We start from the raw sequence: 22,970 nt of genomic DNA on the forward strand, positions 1-22,970 counted from the left end.
ATTTGATGTAATTCGATATTTTTCATATCTCCCTGCTACAGTATCACTGCAGATTGTGGGATTTTATAACCTCATTTTATTCTAATATTTTTGTATTGCAACAATAACAAAACACAGTACTGCTCATCGTTCTAGTATTTCCTAGCCAATACCTCTAAATGTAAGCTAATAAAAAACAAATTAAAATCTCATCTTACCTTCAGGCAGGACGTCTCAGTGTTGCGGTTCTGCTAAATAAAATGAATCAAATGTGGATTCTGTGTCAATCTGCTGGTTCAGACTTCTGTTCTGAGCAGAGGACATGCACTGTGTCCCTACAGTCTGCAGTCCTGCAGGCTAACAAACAGGACCCTGGTAAATTCTTCAGCGGCGACCCCTGAACCCTGTGCCCCCTCACTGCTAATTAACACATTGGTTTCACATTTTCAGTGGCAGCGAGTGACCGTATCAACATTTAATGTAGCTCCAGCTTTGCTATTTATCCCAAGACAGTAAAAAAAAAAACAAACATCTGACACTCAGGGCAGAAAACACATTTTAATTAATCCCCTTTGAGTGTACAGCCTTATTCATCCATCAATAGATATTTTAATAACATCTGTATTTGACCACAAGTGTGAATTCAATACAGATTTAATATAAAACATGAGGATAGTAAAAGGTAAATATAGAAAACAATAAATCCGTGTCAGAGCTGTTTGTAATGACGTCGGTTTCAGGAGGTTTGTTTCCTTATTTCACCACAATACAAAGATCCCGAGCTGTCAGTGCTGCCCTGTGTTCTTATGAGTGTACACACAGGGCTTCAACTAGTTCAGAACATACAGAAATTTCCACTTCAAACACAATTCATTCAAGTCCGGTCCAGAGTCCAGGATGCTGAGTGCTGCTGAAGATGTGAAGGGCCACAGTGACATGGAGAAGTGTGTGTCCAAGTGCCACTATTGTGTGTCTGTTTTAAAAGGTCCATCATTGGTCAGTTCAGTCTCTGTGTATATGTGTGTGTGTGTGTGTGTGGTAGCAGTCCTCAGCTCTCAGACCTGACCCTCTGCAGTGTTGACAGGAGGCAGTTTTTTGTAACGTTGCAGGACTCCAGAGCTTTGTTGTTCCTATGAATAATAACACACAAAGCTGGTCACCTACAGTTGACAAGGGCTGAAAAATTGAACTGACAGTATTATGATCATACTTGTAAACTTTAGGGTTAAAATTCAAAGTATTAACAGTTATTAAATAATCACAAGTGTGTCCACTTCACAACACCGACCCAGTGACAACAAACATTCATGTAAAGTGTGCGTTTCGCCACTGAAGACAGGACAGTGAAAATCATTTTGTACCTGGATGCTGCCTGTTGATTGGTTCATGCTGTCACACCCTTACCGGGACATGAAGGCCTCCAGCACTGCCACGTTCTCTTTTGGGAAGTAGTCCTGTCGAACAACGTGCTCCAGGGCCTGAAGGTGGCCCGGAACCACGAGCACGGGCCGGACTTTGTCCTCACTCTGAGCGGCACAGAGGACGAGAGGAAGATAATTCATAAAACTGCACAAAGCAACAAGGAGGCTGACGTTAGAAGTGCAGAGACATCCAGATACAGCGTACCTTAAGGAGTCCAAGCAGCACTAACAAAGCTGATACAAAACTGTAGCCTTGGAAGGAAGGAGTGGAGAACGCTTTCTTCAGCAAAGCATCTGTAAGAATGTAAAAACATCCAGGTTTAATCATTAATTAACTCAACTGTGGTGACTCCGTTTATTTCCAGTCAGTCAACTTACCCACACTGTCCAACACTGCATCCTTCACATCATTACTGTCCTCTCTGTACACAGACGCAATCTTGAGGAAGGCTTCAGCTGTTTTTGTAGAGTCTGACACATCCACCTTTACAGGAAAACAGGAACATGAGTGGCTTCCTTGCTTTCTGCATATTAAAGAAGAACTAACTCTACTCTACTGTGACCGATGGAGATTTACCTGCTGCTCTATCAGCAGCGCTCGTTTAGGCCCAAGTTTGAGCAGCTTGTCAGGGGATGGGAAGCTGAGGAAGGAGGAGACGTCTGGGGGTCGGGGCGCTGATGGCGGAGTGGAAAACTGAGCGGAACCAAAAAAAAGGGTGGAGTCAGGGCGGAGGTTTGAACCGAGTGAGCACAGATAATGATTGACCTCTGACCTTCTTGCTGCTGCTGTCCTCCGTTTCCTCTTCCTCCTCTTCTTCCTCTTCCTCCTCTGCTTCCTCCTCGTCCACTTCATCCTCATCTTCTTCCTCATCATCATCGTCATCCTCATCATCGTCATCTTCGACCTCACCCTCATCATCACTGAGGAAATGTTTAAAAAATGGCTTGTTAGAGAGGATTAGGAGCAGGAATGAAATAGATGATTATAAATTAAGATTAAAACAGGAACTACTACAGGACGGCAGAATTACCTGAGTGACCCTAGATGTTCGCCCATGTTCATGCTTTCCATGGCATCTTTCAGAGCTTTGCAGCCATCTTCTCCTAAACAGTTTCCTGAAACACAAAGAAATCATGTTAAACAATCAGAAAATCCAGATTTGTGATGTTAATGTCAAAATCAAAGTCTTCAGTCTTTGTACCATTTAGATCCAGTTTCTCCAGCTGGTCTTTGCCCTTCACTGCCTGTGCCACAGCCAGAGCTGCCTCCTCTGTGATCTCACCAAATGACAGATTGAGCTCCTGTTGAACATCACAAAATATTTCATTAATGTGGCAAAAATCTTTTTGACCCCACTGCAGAACCAAGAATATAAATCAAACTGCAGTGATGTAATCTGATAGACCTCCACAGTAAACAGCAGAAATAGACAAGTTTACAGCTGGTTTTAAGAGTCCGCCAAATTTACTATTAAACTAGAAGTTAGCTTGAATCAGAGGACACTAAAACGGCAGCTGTCAAAGGGAAACCTGGCTGACACTACAGTACATGAGTCCATGCAGCATCCACTGCTTGAGCCTGTTCAGGCCGAACACTTACTTTGAGGATGGGAAGACCCTCTGATACAGTTTCTGCGATAGCTTTGGCTCCGGCGGGTCGGACCAGACAGTCTCCAAAGTTTATCACCTGGATGCTGCGCAGGTATTTCAGGGCCTGTAAAGACAGAGACGTCATTTCCTGATGTGTCACCAAACTCAGAACTGATCAGACTGCAGAGAACGGTCAATTCGCAGCTACAGTCGGGTATGAATATCTCAACAGTCGTGTTTCTGTACCTGAGCCATAGCAATGGCCCCTTTCTCTGTAAAGGTGTTGTCGTTGAGGTTGAGGATGCGGAGTCCTGTGTTGTGCTGCATGGCTGAGGCCAGAGCCGTCACTCCAGCATGATTGATGCCGTTCTGTGGCATGTGAACCTCCTCCAGGCTACCCATCAACTGTGGACACACAAGATATTCTCTGTACTCACACCACCGTACAACATCAGCAGACTGTATACTTCTTAAAATTTTACGGTTTGTACCTGGAAGGCCTGAGCGAGGGCAGTGGCTCCATCGTTTTCCAAACGGTTCCTCCCTGCAACAAACACCCTCAGGCTGAGGGGGGTGCCCTCTGTGCTGGATTTCTTATGACACTGGGTCAATGAAGCAGCCAAAATCTGAGGAATCCAAGACACAGGCGAACAGATGGTGACTCACTGATGTTTTGTTTCATTCTTAAAGAGCTATCTTGTCTCCCGACTTACCTTGCCTCCTCCGATGCCCATGCCACAGTTGTTGAGCCGTAGCTCCTGCAGTGTGTAGCACGCGGTGCTCTTGAGCAGCTTCTCAATACCCTTTACCCCATCAGGTCCAAATGCATTGTCACTGAGGTCTAAGACAGTCAGCCTGGCACCAGCCAGTATCAGGGCGTCACCCAATGAATTCTATCACACAAAGAAAACACAAAGGTGTGAAACAGTAGTGTAATGACACCAAGAATGAAAAGCCAGGCAGAACAGATGACTTACCAGTGCAGGTGGGATCTCAGAGCGCAGGCGACCTGTGAACATGTCACTCCAATAACAGCGCTGAAAGTGAGAATAAAAAATAACATCTTTTTATGGTATATCAACAACATATCAAATCTTAAAACTGACTGATTTTATTGTTTTATTTGCGTTAAAAATGTCCTATGTCGTGATGATGTTATGATTAAACATGGTCCAATGTGACGATTCACAGCTAGCATTAGGTGATCAAAAGGTTTAAAAACTCCAAACCTGGAACTCGCTCTTTGTCTCCAGGGCCTTAGCGATGGCCTGTGCGGCATCCACACCTACAGTGTTTCCCTCCAGCCTAAGAGCCTGTAAACCCTCGAAGTCCTGGATCTCCTTCACTATCTCCTCCACTAGAGAGAGAGAGAGAGAGAGAGAGAGAGAGAGAGAGCAGACTTATGAGCTGTGTTCTAATAATATTTTTTAAGGTTAAGGTATAAGAAGGAGTGAGTGCTCACCTGAATGAGCATCATCCAGTTTTCTCCCCTGTCCCTTGTAACTCAGCTCACCATCCTCAACTCCGGTCTTGGCCAGAGAGTCGGCCAACAGTGCAACAACGTCTGTCGCCATCAGGGCACCTGAGGGGCAAATGTCACTGTTCATTCAGCTTCATTATACGCCCTGCTGTCTATCACAAGCAGTGTCACCTGCTCCACAAAACAAAGATCAGCCAAGTATGCAAACACACAGAAGGACCTGACTCCAGGTATATAATAATCTTCACTCTATTTCTATAAAGAAAATATGTGTGTGCCTATAAATACAAACATACAGGATCAACACAAAGTTCAAATGTGCAATTAGTGGATAGAACGCTGTTTTCTGAGATGCTTCGTCCACAAAACAAACCTGCAGAAGAATCACACTAAAGCTGTATTTACATCTGCTTTACAACAATAACACACTAATTATTATAACTTCACTTCAAGTTACACTATTGTAAAAACATTTCAGGCGGTCACACACTCAAGAATTAACCCTGAATGTGTGTCATGAATTAAATGTTGTTTTTAAGGCAGATTCTCACTTGTAAGCAACCAGATGCTAGTTTTAGCCTGTTGCTGCTAATGTCATGCTAACACAGCAAGCAAGCTAAGCACCATAACAGCCAGCTGTCGGTCGAGCTAGCCTTGCTGTTCATTAACACACCGTAAGCTTAGTCGTGAAATACCAAACACTGTCTGGTGTTTAGGAGTAAGTACCCGAAAATTCTAAGACTGTAAAACGAGAAAACTTAAGTTAGCTAGCTGGCACCAGTCTGTTAACGTGAGACAGAGCGTGGTTCGGCCTCTTTCTATCGGTCATCTGCTAACTCCACAGGCCGCTTTAAAATCATTATGACGGACATTTTAAGCTAAATCTTAGCCTGAAGCTAATCTAGCGAGCTATAAATGAACATAGTTGTTACCACAACACTGCTGTGCCGATTAAATCCAGTCCAGTAACACAGGGACACACACACTCCTCCCGCTCGCCACTGTCGTTCAAAACCGTTCAGCACTGCCGTACAGTACGACGACACAGCTACGAGACAAGGGACTTGTAGTTCACATGGACTACAACGGTGCGTTCACATGTCCGTGGATGTTGTCATTCCATTGTAACTTTTCACTGTAGCATTCATTCAGATAAATAATGATGTATAGTGTAGTACAGTATAATCGTATAAAACTAGCCTACAATATGACAAATAAGGGAAATAATTTTTAGATTTTTTTAAGTCGGTGTTTTATACTTAATTTTTCTTGTGTCATATTAATACTGTTTTTATTATCATTATTATTACTAATAATATTTTATTTTATTGTAGAAATAGTACAAGTTTTCATTTGTATACAACTTCCGCAAAACGGAGTCACATGATCGCCTTCAGCCAACCAGAGAGCAGGAAAGGCGCCGCTGCTTATCTACGCTGTGACGCGGAGGAGGAGGAGGAGGAGGAGGTCTGGGGCTGGCTCGTGGATGTACAGAGGCCGATGGGAATCGAAACTTAACCGTAGGTTGAGAGTTGCCTGGCCGTAAAACGCGCACATAGAGTCGGCTTCCTCCTGAGCGGTGCCAGCCTCTCAGCCTCCTAAAGCTTGCCCGCTCCTGTTTTTTGTAGACGCAGCATGGCGCGTGTCTAAACTTAAACTTCGATCCGGTTCAATGAACTTCATCAGGTAGGTGTGTCAGAAGTTGGCCCACTCAGAGCAGGAGAGCAGGCAGCAGGGTCAGGGCCTCAGTTTTTGCCTGTCCGTGCACACAAATAAAAACAGTCAGGAGACTTTTGGCACGATGGAAGTAGGTGTGTGTGAGCTACTTTTTGGAGTTTGTCACTAATCCTGGTGTGTGTGTGTGTGTGTGTGTGTGTGTTTACACAGTGGACAAGTATGGACTCTGCCCGACAGAAGCGCAGGAGGGAGATCAACAAAGCTCTGACGTTTATACAGTGAGAGGACTTTTATTTTGTTTTTATTTATTTAAAGGGCAGAGAAAGTGAAACTGGTCCTGAGTGAGTCAGGAGGAAGTTAGGAAAAACAAAACTTCTTACCTCACTCACTCAGATCAGTCTGAAGATCTAACTAGAAATGATGGGACAGTCAGTGATGGTTACAAACGTGTGAGTTTGGGTGATTATACTTTTATTTGTCGGGCACAGAAAGTGCATCTGGCCCTGAATGTCTCAGGGTGACGTCAGGTACCTGATGACATTTAGGTCATGTGGGACAGTCCGTGATGGTTATCGATTCATTCTGTGTTTAATTAGTCTGTAGCCCAATTATTCATTTTAAATAATAACTGTCTATTAAATAGGCATATCAAGAATTTTGTGTTTCCACATTTGTAAACAATGCCATAATAAACAAACACCCACAAACAACATGGTAATTTAATTCAGCTTTCCAGGGGTCCTTGAATGCATCCTGCCTGATCAGTTATTCAAACATAGACGTTCAGTTCACAATAATATGATTTTTACATAATAACATGATGTAACTATTGACGTGAGGTGACAGAAACATGAAAATGAACCCTAAAAAAGAACAAATGTCCCATTTTAGGAGAATTTTCCTACTCAACTTAAAGCATGTTTTGATTATAAATCAAGAAGTTCATTTTGTAGTATTTTTATTACCAAAAACGGAAACCAAAGATTTAAAACTATGTCTGTTTGAGGACTTCCAAATAAGTTTTCTACTTGTGTTGCAGGTCTTCCCTGGCTTATCCAGAGCCGGACGCCTACCAGGTACATCCTGTCAGACTGAACCTGTTCTTTCTCAGTGGTTTGTTTCTTGCAGCTCCTTATTTATAAGTCTCTGACCTCCGTCTCTGCGTTTCTCCCTGAAACTTATCAGTCTGATCTTTTGCTTTTCATTCCTGGCTGTGTGAAAAGTCAGGGACAGGACACAGTTTGTAAAATTCTTTGAACATTTTAGTCATTCTCTTTTTTAAGATATAGAAAAATAAAAAAAAAAGTGGTGGGCGTGTTGGATTAACGATCTCTGAGAGCAGCGTGTCCTTATTCCCTCCTTTATTTTTCTCCTCCCAGGACTTCCTGACCCAGTTAGTGTGCAATCTGCTTGAAGAGGGAAACGCCTACTTCAAGGACCGGCAGTGGGAGCAGGCCATCAAAGAGTTCAGCGAAGGCCTGAATGTGTCGGACTATGCGGAAGCCGAAGAGATCCCGATCCCTGAGGCCTTGCTGGAGAGCCTATATGTAAACCGAGCCGCTGCCTACCACAGCATGGTGAGGTCTCTTTGGTTATGTGTGTTTCTGAATTAAGAAGTTTATGGGACCTTTTCACACCCAAACCAGACATGAGTCATTTGGCTTTTGAACCACAAGTGGATCAACCTGTACTTTATAACAAATATCCATAGTTAGTGTAATATTTTAGAACCAATCAGAAATTATGGATAAAATGCTTTCCAGTGGTCCTTGAATGCACCATGTCATTCAGACTCTCAAATTAATTAAAACATTATTAAAAAATCAAGTGTTGGCACAAAAATGATTCTAAAAAGAACAAAAAAAAATTTACTGAGATTTTTTCTGACATTTTTCCACAGGGGGAATTTGAGCTCGGTGTCCAGGACTGTGACAGCGCTCTGGAGGTGTGTAAGGACAGCCGCCGGGCACTGTACAGGAAGGCTCTGTGTCTGAAGGGGCAGGGGAAGCACAGGGAGGCCTACAACTGCACCACCAACTGTCTGCTCATCACACCAACGGTGAGGGGAGGACGGAGAGGTTGTGCTAACGGGACGATAAATATGCTGTCACCAGGTCTTATGTTAATTATAATAATACATCAAACTTATATAGCGCTTTACTAGGACACTCAAAGACACTTTACAGATGCATTATTCATTCACACCTTGGTCACATAGTGGCAGTGGTACGGAGACGTGGCTGCCAAGGTGCACCTACGGCCTCTCCGACCACCGCCGATTTATTCATACACCAGTGAGTGAGTAAAGTGCAACAATGACTAGGGCAGAGCTGGGATCGAACCGCAGACCTTCCGGTTATTGGACAGCCCTGCTCTAACACTGAGCCACTGCTGCCCGAATGTGTGTAGCTGGTATATATATAATGTATTATATATATATATATATATATTACAGGCAACACTTGTTAAAGTCCGGTGTTGATGAAAATGTGACAGTTTCATGGGCAAGTTTGCATCTATTGCTGCTGTGACAGCAGGGTTTCCTTTGCAGGATCAATACAGTATGTTTGTGTATCTGTTGTTGATTCACAGGACGAACAGGTGAAGGAGCTTGCACAGGAGCTGACTGCCCTCCTGGGCCTGAAAATCCGCAAACCCTACATCAGCACAAAGGTCTGTAAAATGATTATATTTTTTTAGATTTTTCAAAATAAAACACATTTAGATGTCTTTTTGCCTCCATTCCTGCAGGAGTCTGCTAAGAATTTAAGTAACGGTGTGAATCCTCGGAGTGTCGTCCCACCAGGTGAGACTTCAGCCCGCTCTGCATGTCCCCACATCATGAATAAGTTCTTATTTCTTTCATTTGTTCCACAGTCAGCTTTCCCAGCATGCCTCAGTCCTCCTTTCCGTCGCCACCTCCCAGCTGCAACCAGCACATCGTCCCCACGGTGTCCGACAGCGTGGAAGCTTTGGAGGACAGCGAGCTGATGGGAGATGACTTGGACAGCCTGCTGGACTGTCTTCCTGCTGAGGACGGAACCCCTGAGGTAAAATCACCCACATGATCCAGGCCTGATGGATGAAGGGGCTCAAAGTTGATAATACATTAATTATGAAGTCACAATATCTTAAGAAGTGATTTGAATTTGGTGTTCAGAGGTCAAAGGTCTCTGAGAGGTCCTGAGCATTCCGTCCCTGCAGGTTTGACCTGTGACACCAAAACAAGGAGCTAAAAGACACGTAAAACTCCTGGATGGAAGCTGTCAGATCTGTGTGCTGATGTCCCTCATACCAGTTTTTCTTCGTGTGTTTTCCAGGCAGCGTTCCCTGACAGAACGTCTCCTCCTGCACACATGGCTCCCCCCATCCTGCCCGCCCCGACGCCCCTCCTCCCCCCGGCCTTTTTCAGCTCAGTCGTCAGCCAGCTCAACTCCCTGGACTCCTTTTCAGGCGACGGCCTCACCTCCTCAGCTTCAACACTAGATGTCCTGGATGACCTCTCCACGCCTGCAGTCAGTGGTGGAGCCCAGGCTCCAAACTCGGTACTGACCTCCACAGGGCTGGATACTCTGGATGGCCTTGATGACTTTCTGGATGTGACACCGAGTGCTGCTGCTGCTGCTCTGGAGGTCAATGAGCGTAACCCTGAGAATGGAGGGGAAATGTGTCTTGATGAGCTAGATGAGCTCGACTCCCTGGTGTCCGTCTGTCATCCTGGCGCTGAGATTGGTGATAAAGTTGGGTTAAAGGCTTTGGAACAGCTCGACTCCCTTGATACTCTGGACTCGTTTCCCTCAGTGGAAGCTGCTGGACCAACAGCAGCCACTGTTGGGGGAGCAGGCCTGGACTCACTCTCCGATTTCAACACAAACGGTGACTATGATTCACTGATCACATATTATCTCTTTGGCAAAGCAGGCGGCCATTTTTTAGGTTTCATAGCTGCTAAATCAGGCTCCTGGGTGACCCGTCTAAATCTAAACAGGTGTTGGATGATGGTCTGGATCTGAATGTCTTGATTTCCTCCTGTAGCTCTGGCCACCTTGGTGATTTTAGATTCTCCATGTGTGTAAATTAACCCTGTTGTTGCTCCTCAGGTTTTTCAGACTCTGTCTGTGCTGCAGCTCCAATAACACGACCTCCAAATAATCACTTTAAAGTAAGACTAATCATCGGACTTTCCTCCTCTGTGATTCTTTTGGTTTTTCACTTTATATTAACTGTGAATGTTTAAATACAGAAGCGGGATGATAAAAGGCCGTCTGCAGCCTCTAACCCGCTGTCCTCCACACATGACTTCCTGCAGGCCTGCCCTGCCTGTTTCTTCCAGGAAGGTACGTCAGAGACTTTCCCATTTTTTTTTTCTTTTTATTAACATTATACGTATTAACGTGTAAAATGTTTCATTCTCAGGAAGGGGGATACATTCTTATGTTTACAAGCCTGACCGGGTCCACGAGTGTGAGCGAGACGTCCTGTTATGCCGACGGAGGACGGGGTTTCCCTCAGAGTGGTCCAGAGTGCGACCGATGCCCTCCACCTCCTTCAAAGGGCCATTTGTGCTTTGCAAGAGTAAGAACCTCCACATTAAAGGGTTAATTACAATAATTACAATCTGCGCCAGTCCTCAGACACACAGAGCTAGATGCTGTGTGTTTGAGGACTGGCATGGGTGTGTTTGCATGTTCAGATCTGCTGTCGTCTGGAGATTTGGGTGTCTGTAAATTTGGAGAGAAATGCACGTTTGCCTACAACCAGCTGGAGATCGATGTTTGGACGGAGGAGAGGAAGGGGGCGCTGCACAGAAACCTGCTGTTTGAGACGCCGGCCACCAAACTGGACCCTGTGAACAGCATCATACGGCTGCTGCAGGAAAACAAGGGCATCTTCATCTTCCTCTGTCAGGTCAGTGCACGTTATGCAGTTTTTCACTGTACCACCCCCCCCCTCTCTTCAGCTGCACATAGCTGTATGCTTTACTCTCTGCAGGAGTGCTACGACAGTAAACCTCGAATCATCAGCAAGCGCTGCAGTCACAATCACACCATCTGCTCTAACCTGGATGCTCGCCACAACTTTGATGCTAATAAGTAAGTCTGCGTACACCCCCCCCCCCCCCAATCATGTCACTCTCTGTCCCTCATTGACTCCTCCCTCTGTGCCCGTCAGGTGTTTGGCGTTTGTGGTGAGGACCCACAACGTGAACTACAGCAAGGTGCGCCCGCTGAGCGTCATGTGTCACTTGGATTTGTGTCGTCAAGCCATCCGATACGGCTGCCTGAGAGAGGACAGCTGCCATTACGCCCACTCCATCATAGAGCTGAAGACCTGGAGGGTGCAGCGCGACACAGGTGGAGTCCCCCAGGTTTTAAACACAACATGGAGAATTACACCAGCTGAATGTAGTTCCTTTATATATTCATCAAGTAAAACCTGCAGTAAAAGTGCTCTTAAACAACTTTAAACGAGTCGCTTGGTCTAAAAACGTGTAGTGACTTAATGTCTTCGCTTTGTTTTCAGGTATCAGCCCTGATGAGATTGTAAAAGTCTCCATGAAGTTTAGTGAAAAGCAGGAAGAGAACGCCAACAAACAGAAAGCAAACAGAGTGAGAAACATGTTTTAATCATGTTTACTTGAACCTATTCAGTGTTTGAACTCATCCTCATCATTTTATTTTACACAGTTTCCTGCTGGAGGTGGCAGCAAAACAAAAGGAGGAGGAGTTGGAGGAGGAGGAGGAGCAGTGAAGAGTCTGAACATGAAGATGAAGTTTGTCTGTGCTCAGTGCTGGGCTGGCAGCCTGATCAGTGAACCAGACAAAGCCCTGAAGTACTGCAGCGCCAAAACCCGACACCCGTAAGTCAAAGTTATTCTCTTTATGCCTTCATTTCAGGGTCCCTCCCTCATCTTCTCTTCAAGTACTGGGAGATACTCTGAGGTTTTTTACTTTGTTGGACAATATTTACATTTTCCCCCTCTCTTTATCCTGATGCTCGCCTCCCATGACTTCCTATAATTAATACAAAACCACCTGAATTAAGTTAATCCAGATTAAGAGGAGTGTTTTTTATTGGTTAGAACAATTCTTCTACTTCTTTATCTCGTCCTTGCCACTCAGGTCCGTCCTCTTGTAATGTTGTTCCCCACAGGTGGACCAAAGAGAGACGACTCCTGCTGGTCAAGTCTCCGGAGAGAAGTCGATGGGTTCAGGTCCGACCACTGCCACACACCAAGAACTTTCCCATGCAGTATGATGTAAGTGTGCATCACAGCGTGTAGTTTCAGTTATCACGCCGTGTCGGTTCCCTGGAACAGCAGAGGCTCAGAAATGAAGTCAATGTGTACAAAACTGCAGTTCACCGCACAGCCACTAGGGCACTGCTCCAAAAGTGGGTCAATCCTCATAGACTCACGTGTTAAAACAACTTTACAACAGAAAAAAACATGTTTACAGCCTGGTACAAAAGACAAAAATACTTAAAATGAATTATTGGTGCGACCCCTTTAAATCTCACATGGGTGCAGCTTCACAGCACGAGCCCCTCTTTGCCTGCATTGGGAGTTAAGGCAGACTGAGATGCTGCCACCATGATGCTGGAGCCTCCCACAGACTCCAAACAGCTCCTCAGAAACTCCATGTTTCATCCATGCTTTTATACTGTCTATAATCTATGTGAACTTTGTGGCAGCTCTGCATCCAGATACTAAAAAAGAAGAAATGCACGTACCCTGGAAACTGCACCTTTGCTCACAGCCAAGAGGAGAAGGAGATGTGGATGTACATGAAGAATAATGAACGTGAGTAATTACATGCTGCGTTTGGCTGTTTATTGGCTGTGAACCCTCCTGATGACAGAACTGTGTTCCTGCAGTGGTGGACATGCAGCAGATGTATGACATGTGGCTGTCGTTAACCCTCCAAAACCGGCAGGAAGACGGAGCCGCGTTCCAGCATCCCGTCCCAGAGGAGAAGAACATCGCCATGCCGACCGACTATGCCGAACCGATGGTGGGTCCACGCTTCATTTTGCTGTGTCATCAGTCAGTGGAGCCGATGTTTAAATGTGTCCCTGTTGCCTTTTAGAGCGGCTTCCACTGCCGCCTGTGTGGCCGGCACAGTAACAGCGAGCGGCAGTGGCAGCAGCACGTCTCCTCCGAGAAACATAAAGACCGAGTGTTCAGCTGCGAGGGAGAGGGCGAGGATCTGATGTGGAACTACCGCTTCCCCGGCGCTCGCTTTGAACTCTGCCCCAAGTAAGAGCTCCTCAGTGGATAATTCAATTAATGCAGCTTGTAGGGGAGCCTCACCTGGTGAAATGGGTTAGCCTGCATCCTCCGCCTGCCGCAGGTCAGACACACATCTGCAGGAATTTTACCCATAATGCTGTTAGACACGTTTACAAACACCATCTTTGTTCCTGGAAGCCCTTTAGATGCAAAAAATATCATGTTAAAATGATCCTGTCATTAGTCAACGTTTGTGTAATTGATCGGCAGGTTGGACGGCGGCTGTCCGGACGGTGTGAGCTGCGACTTCGCCCACAGCCCCGAGGAGCTGCAGGAGTGGACCGAGAGGAGAGACTTCCTGCGAAAGAAGCTGGCCAGAGCCCGGGAGGACATGCTCATCATGCCCGATGAGTGTGACTTTGGGAAGTATAACTTTCTACTTCAGGACTGAGAAGACTTTGTAACTGCCAAAGCACCAGTGACCACCACCCATAGCTTCCAACAGCTACAAACGACATTATTTTAAATTTGAAGTGTGTGTGTGTGTGTGTGTGCTACATCATGCTCACATTGTTGCCGCTCTAAAAAACACAGCACACACAAACATCGTTCATCACAAGTGTTTGAAAGTTCATGTTTAGACCTCCATGCAGCCATTTATGTTTCTTTGTTGTGCTCTTTTCCTTCCTGTTTATGAAGCATTGTGTTTCAAACTATAACTCTGGAATAAGATGCTCCCCACACATGTTTTGTTGAAGCCTCGTCATCGAGCCATCAGGCTCAGGTTACATGTGTGCTCATGCAACAACAGGTTCTTCTGTGTTTTTTTTTTAATCTGCTCGACTGTGAGGCTCATAGTTATTGTTCTTGTTTCTCTGTCAAATAAAATACGGTAAAATATGACTGTTACATGTGTGAACAGGTGGAGTGTGTCCAAACACTGTGGCTGCTATAAATATTATATATATATCCCAGTCCTCTTTACAGTTACTAAAACATTTAAGTTAGTTTAATAACTTCTTCTTATATTTTCAGCTTCATAAAATCTTGTATCAGTTGTTTTTTTTAATTAACTTATGCATATCTACACTTTATCAATCCACCAAGGGATAGCAGCAACAGTAAAATAATGAAATAGATAATTAAATTAAATTCTATACAAACTTTTTTTTTAATATTTAATTATTATATTAAATTATTATATTATTATAATTAATTTAATTTAACATATGCTGGCAAATAATGTGAAATTTTAAAATCTAAAAGACATCAAATTAAAAACAAAATAAACAAAGCAGTAAGAACAGAAAATAGTGCATTATATCAATATGTATGTAATCAATATGTAATCTATCGGCCATTCCTCAATACTTTTTGTTTTTGTACTTTCCACATTATCATTAGTCATTCCTGCATTTCTATATCTGACCACTAGGTGGCGTCGGCCGGCTGGTCCACCGTGTCCTACACGTGCTGCCGTGTGTGTACACAGAGCGGAACAGCGCTGCACATTTGTTGTTGTGGATGTGATTGGTCAGAGCCCGCCCTTCCTGCTCTCTGATAGGCTCCCTTACTTTGATTGACGTGAATCTTCACGGAATCAGCGCTCTGCCGGGGGCGTGGCTTCCGCGGCTCATTATAATACAAGTTGTTTGGACACATGCAGGCGTCCCCGTGCTGCTGCTGCTGCTGCTGCGAAGTTGTGTTAAAAGTGTGCGGCTCAGAGCAGAAACACGGTCACTGACAGTTTGTTCAACATGACGACGGCAAACCAAAGCTTGTTCGGAGAGAGGAGCGACGTCCCGGATCTCCTGAAGTCTTTGGCGGACTATCCCTTCTCTTTTCCTGCGTTTGATGACATAGGTACGAAATGTTTATACTTTAAATCGCGTTTTTAATCACTTTGAACAGGTGTCGCAGTTGTTGTCACGATCTGCTGCAGCCGTACGTGTGTTAGCACAGAGATGTTACTATAGCACAGAGATATCTTGCGTTCTTAAACAAAGTATAATGCAGAAAACACACATTAGCTTCGGTGTTTTTGCAGTTTGCACGTGGTTTAACTGTTTAATTTACTAAACTCTCAGAAATGTCCGTAGCACCTGTAGAGTCCACACAGCTGATGGAGTTGTATCACTTGAGGACTAAATATCTAATTAACTCTTTATTGCTGGGTTAGCATGTTAGCTAGTTAATCATTGTGTATACTGTATTAAACATTAGTAAGTCATATATAAATATGTTTGTGTATTTGTATTCTGAAAAACTTGTGTGGTGCCTGAAACTATCCAAAAAACAACAAAAACAGGCAATAAACATGTTTATTTCTGCTGTTTTTAACATAGGTCTGTTGGGATTGACTCACTTTTGGAGCCGCCCTCTAGTGGTCATGTGAGGAACAGCAGTTTTTGGCACTAACGCTAATCTTTAGCTGGAAGATTAAACAATTTAAAAGTTGAACTTCAGGTGTAGTTTTCTTTATATTGCTGTTACGTCTCAGAGCCTGATGTCCGGGTGCCTGCAGAGCACGTCTAACCCCCGTCTGGGTGTAGAAAGGGGTCTTATGATGGTAACAGGCCTCTGAAGGAACATGTTGGTCTCTCAGAATGTGCTCAGGTGATGAAAGGCTGCGAGGTGCATTCTGTCTGCTGCTGATGTCCGTGCAGCGGCAGCAGCAGCTGATGCAACAGCAGGATGGGAAAGGAAACATGAGGATAGAGTGAGTCCCGAGCTAGAACTGAACCTGAGAGGCTGGCATCACGTTGCCTATTTAGTACCCATATGTCTTCCTCAGCTTTGGCAACAGGATGGTTTGTTGACATCTTTCATGGTTTTTTCCACCACCTACTGCAAGGAGCTAGAAAAGTTTAATGCTGAGAATGAGAAATCACAAAGGGTTACTAGTATTATTGGTAGTAATCCGTCTGTCCATGTGATGGTGCTACTGTGCATTAGTGTGAACAGAAGTGTGTGTGTTCACTGTTTTATTGACTTCCTGTCCACCACCGATTTGCCAACTAATCACAGATTGTAAAAAAAAATGTCTCTCTGGCATTTGTATTCGTAAATACAGGATGTTTGTAGCCACAGTAGTTTCACCATTTAGTTTGAAAACTCTCTGCACTTTTCACAAGAGGTGACCATATTTAGACAAGACACTGGCTAGCTTGTATAAAATGCTGCTAATAAAGCTAGCATCGTAAGGCTGAAACTACTACTACTGACCTTATTATTAAATTTGTCAGAGTTCTAGTGGCAGTGATCGGTACTGCACTTTAATTCAATTAACCATTTTGTTCTTGTTGGACAGAGGGTAGACTAGACTTTGTGTCACTATCACCCCCTGGTTGTACAAAGTGGTATTACACCATGTTATGGACCAGGGCTAGCTGATTAGCACCATAACTTCAGTAGATTTCTCTGCACCAAATCTTTGGCATCATAGCTGATTCAAAGCACTTTAACTTAACTCTAAACTGATTTTTTTTATAGTTACTGATGGTCAGTTTTTGTTTGTTGTATCTTCATGCACTTTTTATCGTGTTTTTCTGCTGCAGGTTCAGGAGTGTGAACATCATGTGTTTCCTTTAAATTCTTTAAATTTGGTACAATACTGAGGTGAAACAGCAGAATGAGGAGGACAACTTGTGTCTGCTGTTCATGACAGAAAGTTTTCATGGATGTGTGTGGACAGCAGAGGGCGCTGAGCGGTGTTTACTCTGAGCCAGCAGAGGCTTGGACTGCACACACAGGAGCACAGAGCAGCTTTTTCATTAATTAATTAATTTTTTTTTAAATTATGGCCCGAGCACTGAGAGGTGCAAAGGCCCTATTGTAATCAATATTTATTATTAATAATGAGTAGTAATAGACTGTGAGGAGAAGTTTGTGGGCTTTGAATTATTCATGCAGTCATGAATAAAACATGTAGATGGTGGCAGCTTGTTTACATATTGTGTGTTTATGTTGGACGTTCAGTGTGTGGTAGAGACCCGCAGCACCCACAGAGGAGAGGTGGAGGAGGTGGAGGAGGTGGAGTCCTGCGGTTGAACATTGTGTTCCTGAAATCAAAGAGAGAGAGAGAGAGGCGCGCGCCCTCTGTCGCCCGCGGCAGAACCCCGCGTGCGTGGAAACGTGCGCTTTAAAGTCAGCGTGGAGTATCAGTAGAGATGGTGACGCGCGCTAATAATGCATATGAAGCATATTTTAAATGTTCTGTTGGCGCTTTCAAAGTAAAACGTCCTTATAGGTGTAAACACGCGCCATCTGTTCCTACGAGCGCGTGCCCAGCGCTCCAGCTCTGACTCGCACGTGCTGTGACTGCGCCCCTCCACAGCTTGTACTCTCACGTGCCGGGGTGAGGGCGGGAGGCACGTGTATGGCCACGAGTGTGCTCCTCCTCCTCCCTGCGCGCAGTCACACTGCGGTGTGTGTCTGTCATATAAAGTGTACAAATGAAGGATTTATTCTACTTCCTGTTTCTTCTGCTGTATTTTCATAATGATGTCATCGTGACTGTCGCTGCACGAGACCGTGTGTTCTTGTTGAAAAGTCCCCACGCGTGGACGAACGTGTTTTTCAAAAATAAAAGGTTTTTCTGCTACTACAACAAAAAAAAAAAAACAGTAGCAGCTGTCACAGATATTCATATTGATCAGACTGACAGCCAATCACATTCTACTATTCCACGAGTGGGCGCGCCACGCGACGCATGAATATCCAATAAGCGCGCTCGGTGGGAACGGAGAACAGAGGCGCTTTACGGGTGTAGTGTTTTCAGCGTGTGGACACAGACAAAAACGGGCCCGGACGTTGTGGTGTGTTTGTTGTTTCTTCCTCCTTGTTGTTGTCGTCGTCGTCGTTGTCGGCGGAATCTCTCGTCGCTCTCCCCCGGTCTCTCGGAGCTTGGCAGCGGGGAACAATGCCTGGCAAAGCCGCGGTGGCAGCGGCGCTTCAGCCCAAAGCTACGGCCGCTTCAGCAGCGCCGCAGAAGTCCTTCCCTTTTGTTTTAAAGAAGATCATGGACATCCCTCCTCCCAACATCCTGGAGGAAGGCGACGATGGTAAGCCCGACATGGATGATTCACATTTTGACGAAGCTTGTGCGTTTTTTCTTTGTTCTAAATGTTGCACGGAGCCAGCTTCATCCGAGGCTTCGGTAAAAGAACAAAAAGTTCCACCTGCTCTGAGCTGATCCCAGAGCAGCCAGCCGGGCTGTGAGGACACACACAGCCAGAGACACGGCTGCTGTTTCATTGAGAAGGTTTTTCAGGTGTTTCCTGCTGGTTAGTGTGTGTTTGTGGGTTGAATTTTGTGTGTGTGTGTGTGGATCTTTACTTTCAGGCTTCTGCAGACTGTATTCCTGTGTGTTTGCTGCCTGCTTTGCAGGCTGTTGACAGTTCACTTTTGTGTCAGGTGGATTTAAAGGGACATTTTGCATTTTTTTGTGTGTGTAGTTGATGAATTAGTTTGAAGCTGAATGCTGCAGACATTCATCCAAAAACCTGAAATGGTCTGTTCTGGTTCTCTTGCCCTGTTACTCTACAATATAAAATGACAATACTAAATAAGACTTGAGTGGTGGCCACGCTGAGGTCATGTGATCGCGGCGTTGTTTGTCTGTAGTGTCACATTTGGCCTTTTACTTTTGGTGACTTTTGTAGTTTTATCTCATGTTCACACTCTGTCCTCTGTTGAGGTGGAGTTGGATGTATAGTGAGGCGCTTTAACCTCAGTGCTAATGCCGTCAGCAGCTCAGTTTCTGGATGGTCTCCATCGGCCTTATGTTCCCTCGACTGTGATCCTGAAATAATTGTTCATCTTTGTGTCTTTTATGCAGAAATCGAGAAGGAGAAGCTGTGCTCCTCTGAGGATGTGGACGGAGGTGGGGTTGTGGCACCCAGTGCTGGAGGTGGAGGAGCTTCCAGGGGAGGCAGCGGAGGAGGAGGTGGCGGCAGCAGCGGAGGCAGTGGAGGGGTGTCGGCCTCCTTGACCCCAGCCATATGGGAGAAGACCATTCCCTACGATGGGGAGACCTTCCACCTGGAGTACATGGACCTGGATGAGTTCCTCCTGGAGAACGGGATCCCTGTCAGCCTGGAAGAGGAGGAGCTGCAGAAGACTCTGGCCTCAGTTGAGGGCAAAGGCAAAATCATCTCCAAGGTTATAGTCACAGCTACGCCTACCACCACCACCATCACTCCTGCTCCTGAGGAAGCTGCTCCTCCTGCTGCTGCTGCTGCTGCTGCAGTCGCCACCTCAGCATCTCCACCCTCGCCCTCTACAGCCCCCTCAGAGCCGGAGGAAGCGGTGACGGTCACCACGTTACAACCTGCTAAGCTAGAAGAGGAGGACGAGGAAGAGGAAGAGGAGGGGGAGGAGGAGGATGAGGAGGAGGAAGAGGAAGAGGAAGAGGAAGGACAAGAAGAGGAGTCTGAGGAGGTGACGGCAAAGGTGGAGGTGAAGAAAAAAGGTGAGTAATCCAGATGTTTGCAACATTCACTGTGCTGCCATCATGCAGGTCCACAGACTCACTAATGATGTTAGATTCATCGATTAAGTGCTGGTCTCTAAATCTGAGAGGTGGGTTGATGTGGATCCGGCTAACATTCTCCCTCCCTGTCCACAGATGGTGGCTCTGCAGAGCGTAACACACCCTCCCCCATCGACCCAGAGGCCATTGAGGTGGATATCAACTTCCAGCCGGATCCCACGGACCTGGTTCTGTCCAGCGTGCCGGGTGGAGAGCTGTTCAACCCTCGCAAGCACAAGTTCTCAGACGAGGAGCTGAAACCTCAACCGATGATCAAGAAAGCAAAGAAAGTGTTCGTCCCCGATGACCAGAAGGTACGCTGAATTGTGTCAGGGAGGATTAGTAAACAGAGATTGTGGATTAGAGGTCAGTGATGAGGGGGGGTGGTGGTGTTTGCAGACCACAGATGTTTACTTTCAAATCTGGCCTCCTCTCTCAGGATGACAAATACTGGTCCAGGAGGAAGAAGAACAACCTGGCAGCGAAGCGGTCTCGTGATGCTCGGCGGCTGAAGGAGAACCAGATCACGGTGCGGGCCTCCTTCTTGGAGCGGGAAAACGCCGCCCTGAGGCAGCAGGTGGCGGAGCTGCGGAAGGACTGCGGCCGCTGTAAGAACATTCTGGTCCGGTACGAAGCCAAGTACGGCCCGCTGTAAAAAACAAAAAACAACAACAAAAAAACCCCACGAAGTATCAATGAGACAAAAGCAAGAACTCCCTTCCCCGCAGGATTCAACACCGACACAAATCTAAATTTGCACTGTTGTCTTCACTGACCTCCAGTTTCAAACTCCACGGTGCTGGAGTTTAGGGGCGGCAGTGGGGCATGATGGGGAGCGGTGGTCACAGGAAGGCCTGTGGAGAGCGCCTGGCTCCTACACACAGAGAGGAAGTGGACGGTCGTGGTTAAACACACACACACACACAAGGTTCAGGAACGAGCAGAAACACACATCGGTTTTAATCGGTGCACAGCACGTCGTAGAGGAGCATGCGTAGTCAGACGTTGTGCGCACTTGCCATCCCTCAGTTTTTCAGTTGTGTTGCGCTCAGTCCGGCTGAGGCGGCTGACAGGAGGCGGGGGTCAGGTGGTTAGGTCCAGTCTGGAGTCCTCGGGTCGGCATGGGGAGAAAAGAAGTCCGTACATGGTCCAGTCACCGTTCTTCCTTCTTGTAACACACACGCACGCACGCCCCCCTCTGCACACACCGTTTGTGTATATATAACGTCACCCCCCCCCCCTGTTCTGTTTAGTTTTGTGTGTTTTTATAGTGTGTACTCCATTTTTGCACTTTTTCTTAAAAGAAAACAAACACCTAGTGTGTAAAGATTAGACCGGAGGACGCTATTATGTGTATTTACCTCCTCCACGGTGGGAGGCGACGTAGCTTATCGAGTACAAAGCGTGCATGAACAACAGTTTTCAGCTTCCACCTAAAAATGATTTCTAAACGAGCGGCGAGGAGTTTTTTTTTTTTTAAACTCTGATGAAGGAACGGGTTGGATGATCTGCAGGGCCCTCACCAGCGGAGGGGGTACGTTCATATGTAGGGATGTTTATTTTACTGCACACTGCAAGTAGAGGGCGCTATAATCACTGCCTGCCTGCTGAGGTACAGTGATGGCTGGGTTGACTTTTTTTTAAATTATTTTTATTTGATTTGATTTTTTTTTTTTAAAGAAAAAGAAAAGGGCCCACATAGACTGCTTCTTAACTTTGTAAATAAACGAGGGTCTGGCTGTCTTTATTTCCTAAGACTGGGATCTGACTGTGTCTTTATTATAACCCGACAATATTCCTTATATTTGCCAAATAGTCAATGAGTGCTGTATTTATTCTGATGGTAATAATGCATTTGTTGATTGTGATGTACAACAATATGTCTATTTCCTATGAGGAACAATACATATGTAATGAAACCAATGACAAGGCAGGGAATTCGATGGCTAAACTGTGCTTTTGGATGTTTTTAAAACAGATTTATATAGAGTTATATGGGATTTTCTCTCTATATATATATACATACATATATATATATATATATATGTGTAAACATACAGAGGACAGGGCACACTCTTATTTACCTCATCCAACACTTCCTATTTTTGAATGGTTCAGCAGGGCTACAGAGCCGCGTTGGTTGACGCAGAGAGCACATTAGTAAACACACAACAGACTGTTATTGGACTTTATGTCTTAAGTGTCTTTGGCTGAGGCGGATTGAGCGATCGGCCCGCTTGTGCTCATAATCGCCGTAGTCTTGGAAAGAAAATAAATGTGGCAATAATACTCTGTTAATGTAATGCTCGTTTAATTTCAGTAATGATGTTGTATGTTTTTTGAAAAAAATGCTATTATATATTATAGTAAATATAAAAGCCCCAAAGTCATTTGTGCTTCCAGTTCCAGATCCTCTGTAATGTGGGATCCTAATGCATGAACCCCCGTAAACCTGTCCTCCTGTTTCATTCTGTTTTTGTTTTTTTTTTCTCGTAAATTTGACACCAAGTGTACTTACGTCTGTAAACCATCACTGAAAACTGGATATGTTTTTGGATGGGTAGGCCCGTGTGCAGACTCGCCTACCTGTTGTGCAGCCAGTGCCGAAAAAAAAAAAAAAAACAGCATCTTTTGAACACTGTGTGGATTGTTTTTTATTAACTAAAGATTGATCAGTATCTGGATACACTGGATCAGTTGGTGCTTCTCTTGTGTTCCCTTTGGGTTTCCTGATGGTGTAGTATAACAGACATTTCTTAGCGTTGTATTTTTTTGTATTTTTTTTTTTTGCCTTGACATTCAGACTTAACATTGACTGCATTATAATGTTTAGACATCGGTGTAGTTGATGAATGCAAACTTTTTTAATGTTCTCTATTTTAAAGTACTGACCAGGAGAATCTTTTAGAGGACAATGAATCAATATTTCGTATAGCGGCGCATACAGGATGTAGCATTTTCTCTGTGTCTTGATGCGAAGCGCCTTATTTGTAATTCAAAAACGTACTAATCGATATTCTACAGGGTGCAGATTCTCTAAAACTTAACAGCAGCTGACTT

At 45.0% G+C, this 22,970-nt stretch overlaps 3 protein-coding genes across 5 annotated transcripts; 2 read left to right on the forward strand and 1 right to left on the reverse strand.

Moving 5' to 3' along the window:
• Positions 1 to 517: 517 nt before the first annotated feature.
• rangap1a (RAN GTPase activating protein 1a) lies at positions 518 to 5,516 on the reverse strand. 2 transcript variants are annotated; one of them, XM_028411663.1, is made up of 16 exons: positions 5,403 to 5,516; positions 4,453 to 4,572; positions 4,220 to 4,347; positions 3,968 to 4,027; positions 3,704 to 3,883; positions 3,482 to 3,616; positions 3,237 to 3,395; positions 3,001 to 3,114; positions 2,603 to 2,702; positions 2,432 to 2,516; positions 2,174 to 2,321; positions 1,978 to 2,094; positions 1,779 to 1,884; positions 1,606 to 1,694; positions 1,384 to 1,505; positions 518 to 1,109 (listed from the first exon to the last, which is right to left on the reverse strand). In XM_028411663.1, the coding sequence occupies exons 2-16, from the start codon at positions 4,562 to 4,564 to the stop codon at positions 1,028 to 1,030; spliced, it is 1,737 nt and encodes a 578-aa protein (XP_028267464.1). In that variant the 5' UTR covers positions 4,565 to 4,572; positions 5,403 to 5,516; the 3' UTR covers positions 518 to 1,027. The 2 variants fall into 2 exon arrangements, with proteins under 2 accessions (XP_028267464.1, XP_028267465.1); XM_028411664.1 differs by having other exon boundaries at positions 1,341 to 1,505.
• Positions 5,517 to 5,934: 418 nt separating this feature from the next.
• On the forward strand, positions 5,935 to 14,281 carry LOC114440242 (zinc finger CCCH domain-containing protein 7B-like). The gene is made up of 22 exons (XM_028412576.1): positions 5,935 to 6,156; positions 6,358 to 6,425; positions 7,187 to 7,223; positions 7,527 to 7,724; positions 8,048 to 8,206; positions 8,740 to 8,820; positions 8,899 to 8,953; positions 9,025 to 9,197; positions 9,468 to 10,023; positions 10,248 to 10,309; positions 10,391 to 10,484; positions 10,564 to 10,722; positions 10,841 to 11,055; positions 11,140 to 11,240; positions 11,320 to 11,501; positions 11,671 to 11,756; positions 11,835 to 12,007; positions 12,301 to 12,406; positions 12,841 to 12,949; positions 13,024 to 13,160; positions 13,236 to 13,405; positions 13,649 to 14,281. Exons 2-22 carry the CDS (start codon positions 6,367 to 6,369, stop codon positions 13,827 to 13,829), a joined length of 3,093 nt encoding a protein of 1,030 aa, XP_028268377.1. The 5' UTR covers positions 5,935 to 6,156; positions 6,358 to 6,366; the 3' UTR covers positions 13,830 to 14,281.
• A 762-nt stretch (positions 14,282 to 15,043) lies between these two features.
• Positions 15,044 to 22,550, forward strand: tefb (TEF transcription factor, PAR bZIP family member b). Of its 2 annotated transcripts, none has more exons than XM_028411613.1 (4): positions 15,044 to 15,241; positions 19,218 to 19,850; positions 20,007 to 20,224; positions 20,350 to 22,550. In XM_028411613.1, the coding sequence occupies exons 1-4, from the start codon at positions 15,136 to 15,138 to the stop codon at positions 20,563 to 20,565; spliced, it is 1,173 nt and encodes a 390-aa protein (XP_028267414.1). In that variant the 5' UTR covers positions 15,044 to 15,135; the 3' UTR covers positions 20,566 to 22,550. The 2 variants fall into 2 exon arrangements, with proteins under 2 accessions (XP_028267414.1, XP_028267413.1); XM_028411612.1 differs by lacking the exon at positions 15,044 to 15,241 and adding an exon at positions 18,114 to 18,441.
• The last annotated feature ends 420 nt before the right edge of the window (positions 22,551 to 22,970 follow it).

Source organism: Parambassis ranga, chromosome 8 (assembly GCF_900634625.1).
Source record: "Parambassis ranga chromosome 8, fParRan2.1, whole genome shotgun sequence".
Lineage (NCBI taxonomy): Eukaryota > Metazoa > Chordata > Actinopteri > Ambassidae > Parambassis > Parambassis ranga.

What these genes read in the sequence shown, in the direction of transcription:
- rangap1a (XM_028411663.1), bottom strand. Translation starts at nt 4,564, where the DNA reads ATGGCGACAGACGTTGTTGCACTGTTGGCCGACTCTCTGGCCAAGACC. An exon ending in GGAGAAACTGGATCTAAATG is followed by an intron (nt 2,517 to 2,602) that starts GTACAAAGACTG and finishes TTTGTGTTTCAG; the next exon opens with GAAACTGTTTAGGAGAAGAT. An exon ending in CGCTGCTGATAGAGCAGCAG is followed by an intron (nt 1,885 to 1,977) that starts GTAAATCTCCAT and finishes TTTCCTGTAAAG; the next exon opens with GTGGATGTGTCAGACTCTAC.
- LOC114440242 (XM_028412576.1), top strand. Translation starts at nt 6,367, where the DNA reads ATGGACTCTGCCCGACAGAAGCGCAGGAGGGAGATCAACAAAGCTCTG. An exon ending in CCGCTGCCTACCACAGCATG is followed by an intron (nt 7,725 to 8,047) that starts GTGAGGTCTCTT and finishes ATTTTTCCACAG; the next exon opens with GGGGAATTTGAGCTCGGTGT. An exon ending in AACCCTACATCAGCACAAAG is followed by an intron (nt 8,821 to 8,898) that starts GTCTGTAAAATG and finishes CCATTCCTGCAG; the next exon opens with GAGTCTGCTAAGAATTTAAG.
- tefb (XM_028411612.1), top strand. Translation starts at nt 18,300, where the DNA reads ATGCCTGGCAAAGCCGCGGTGGCAGCGGCGCTTCAGCCCAAAGCTACG. An exon ending in CCTGGAGGAAGGCGACGATG is followed by an intron (nt 18,442 to 19,217) that starts GTAAGCCCGACA and finishes TCTTTTATGCAG; the next exon opens with AAATCGAGAAGGAGAAGCTG. An exon ending in GGTGGAGGTGAAGAAAAAAG is followed by an intron (nt 19,851 to 20,006) that starts GTGAGTAATCCA and finishes CCCTGTCCACAG; the next exon opens with ATGGTGGCTCTGCAGAGCGT.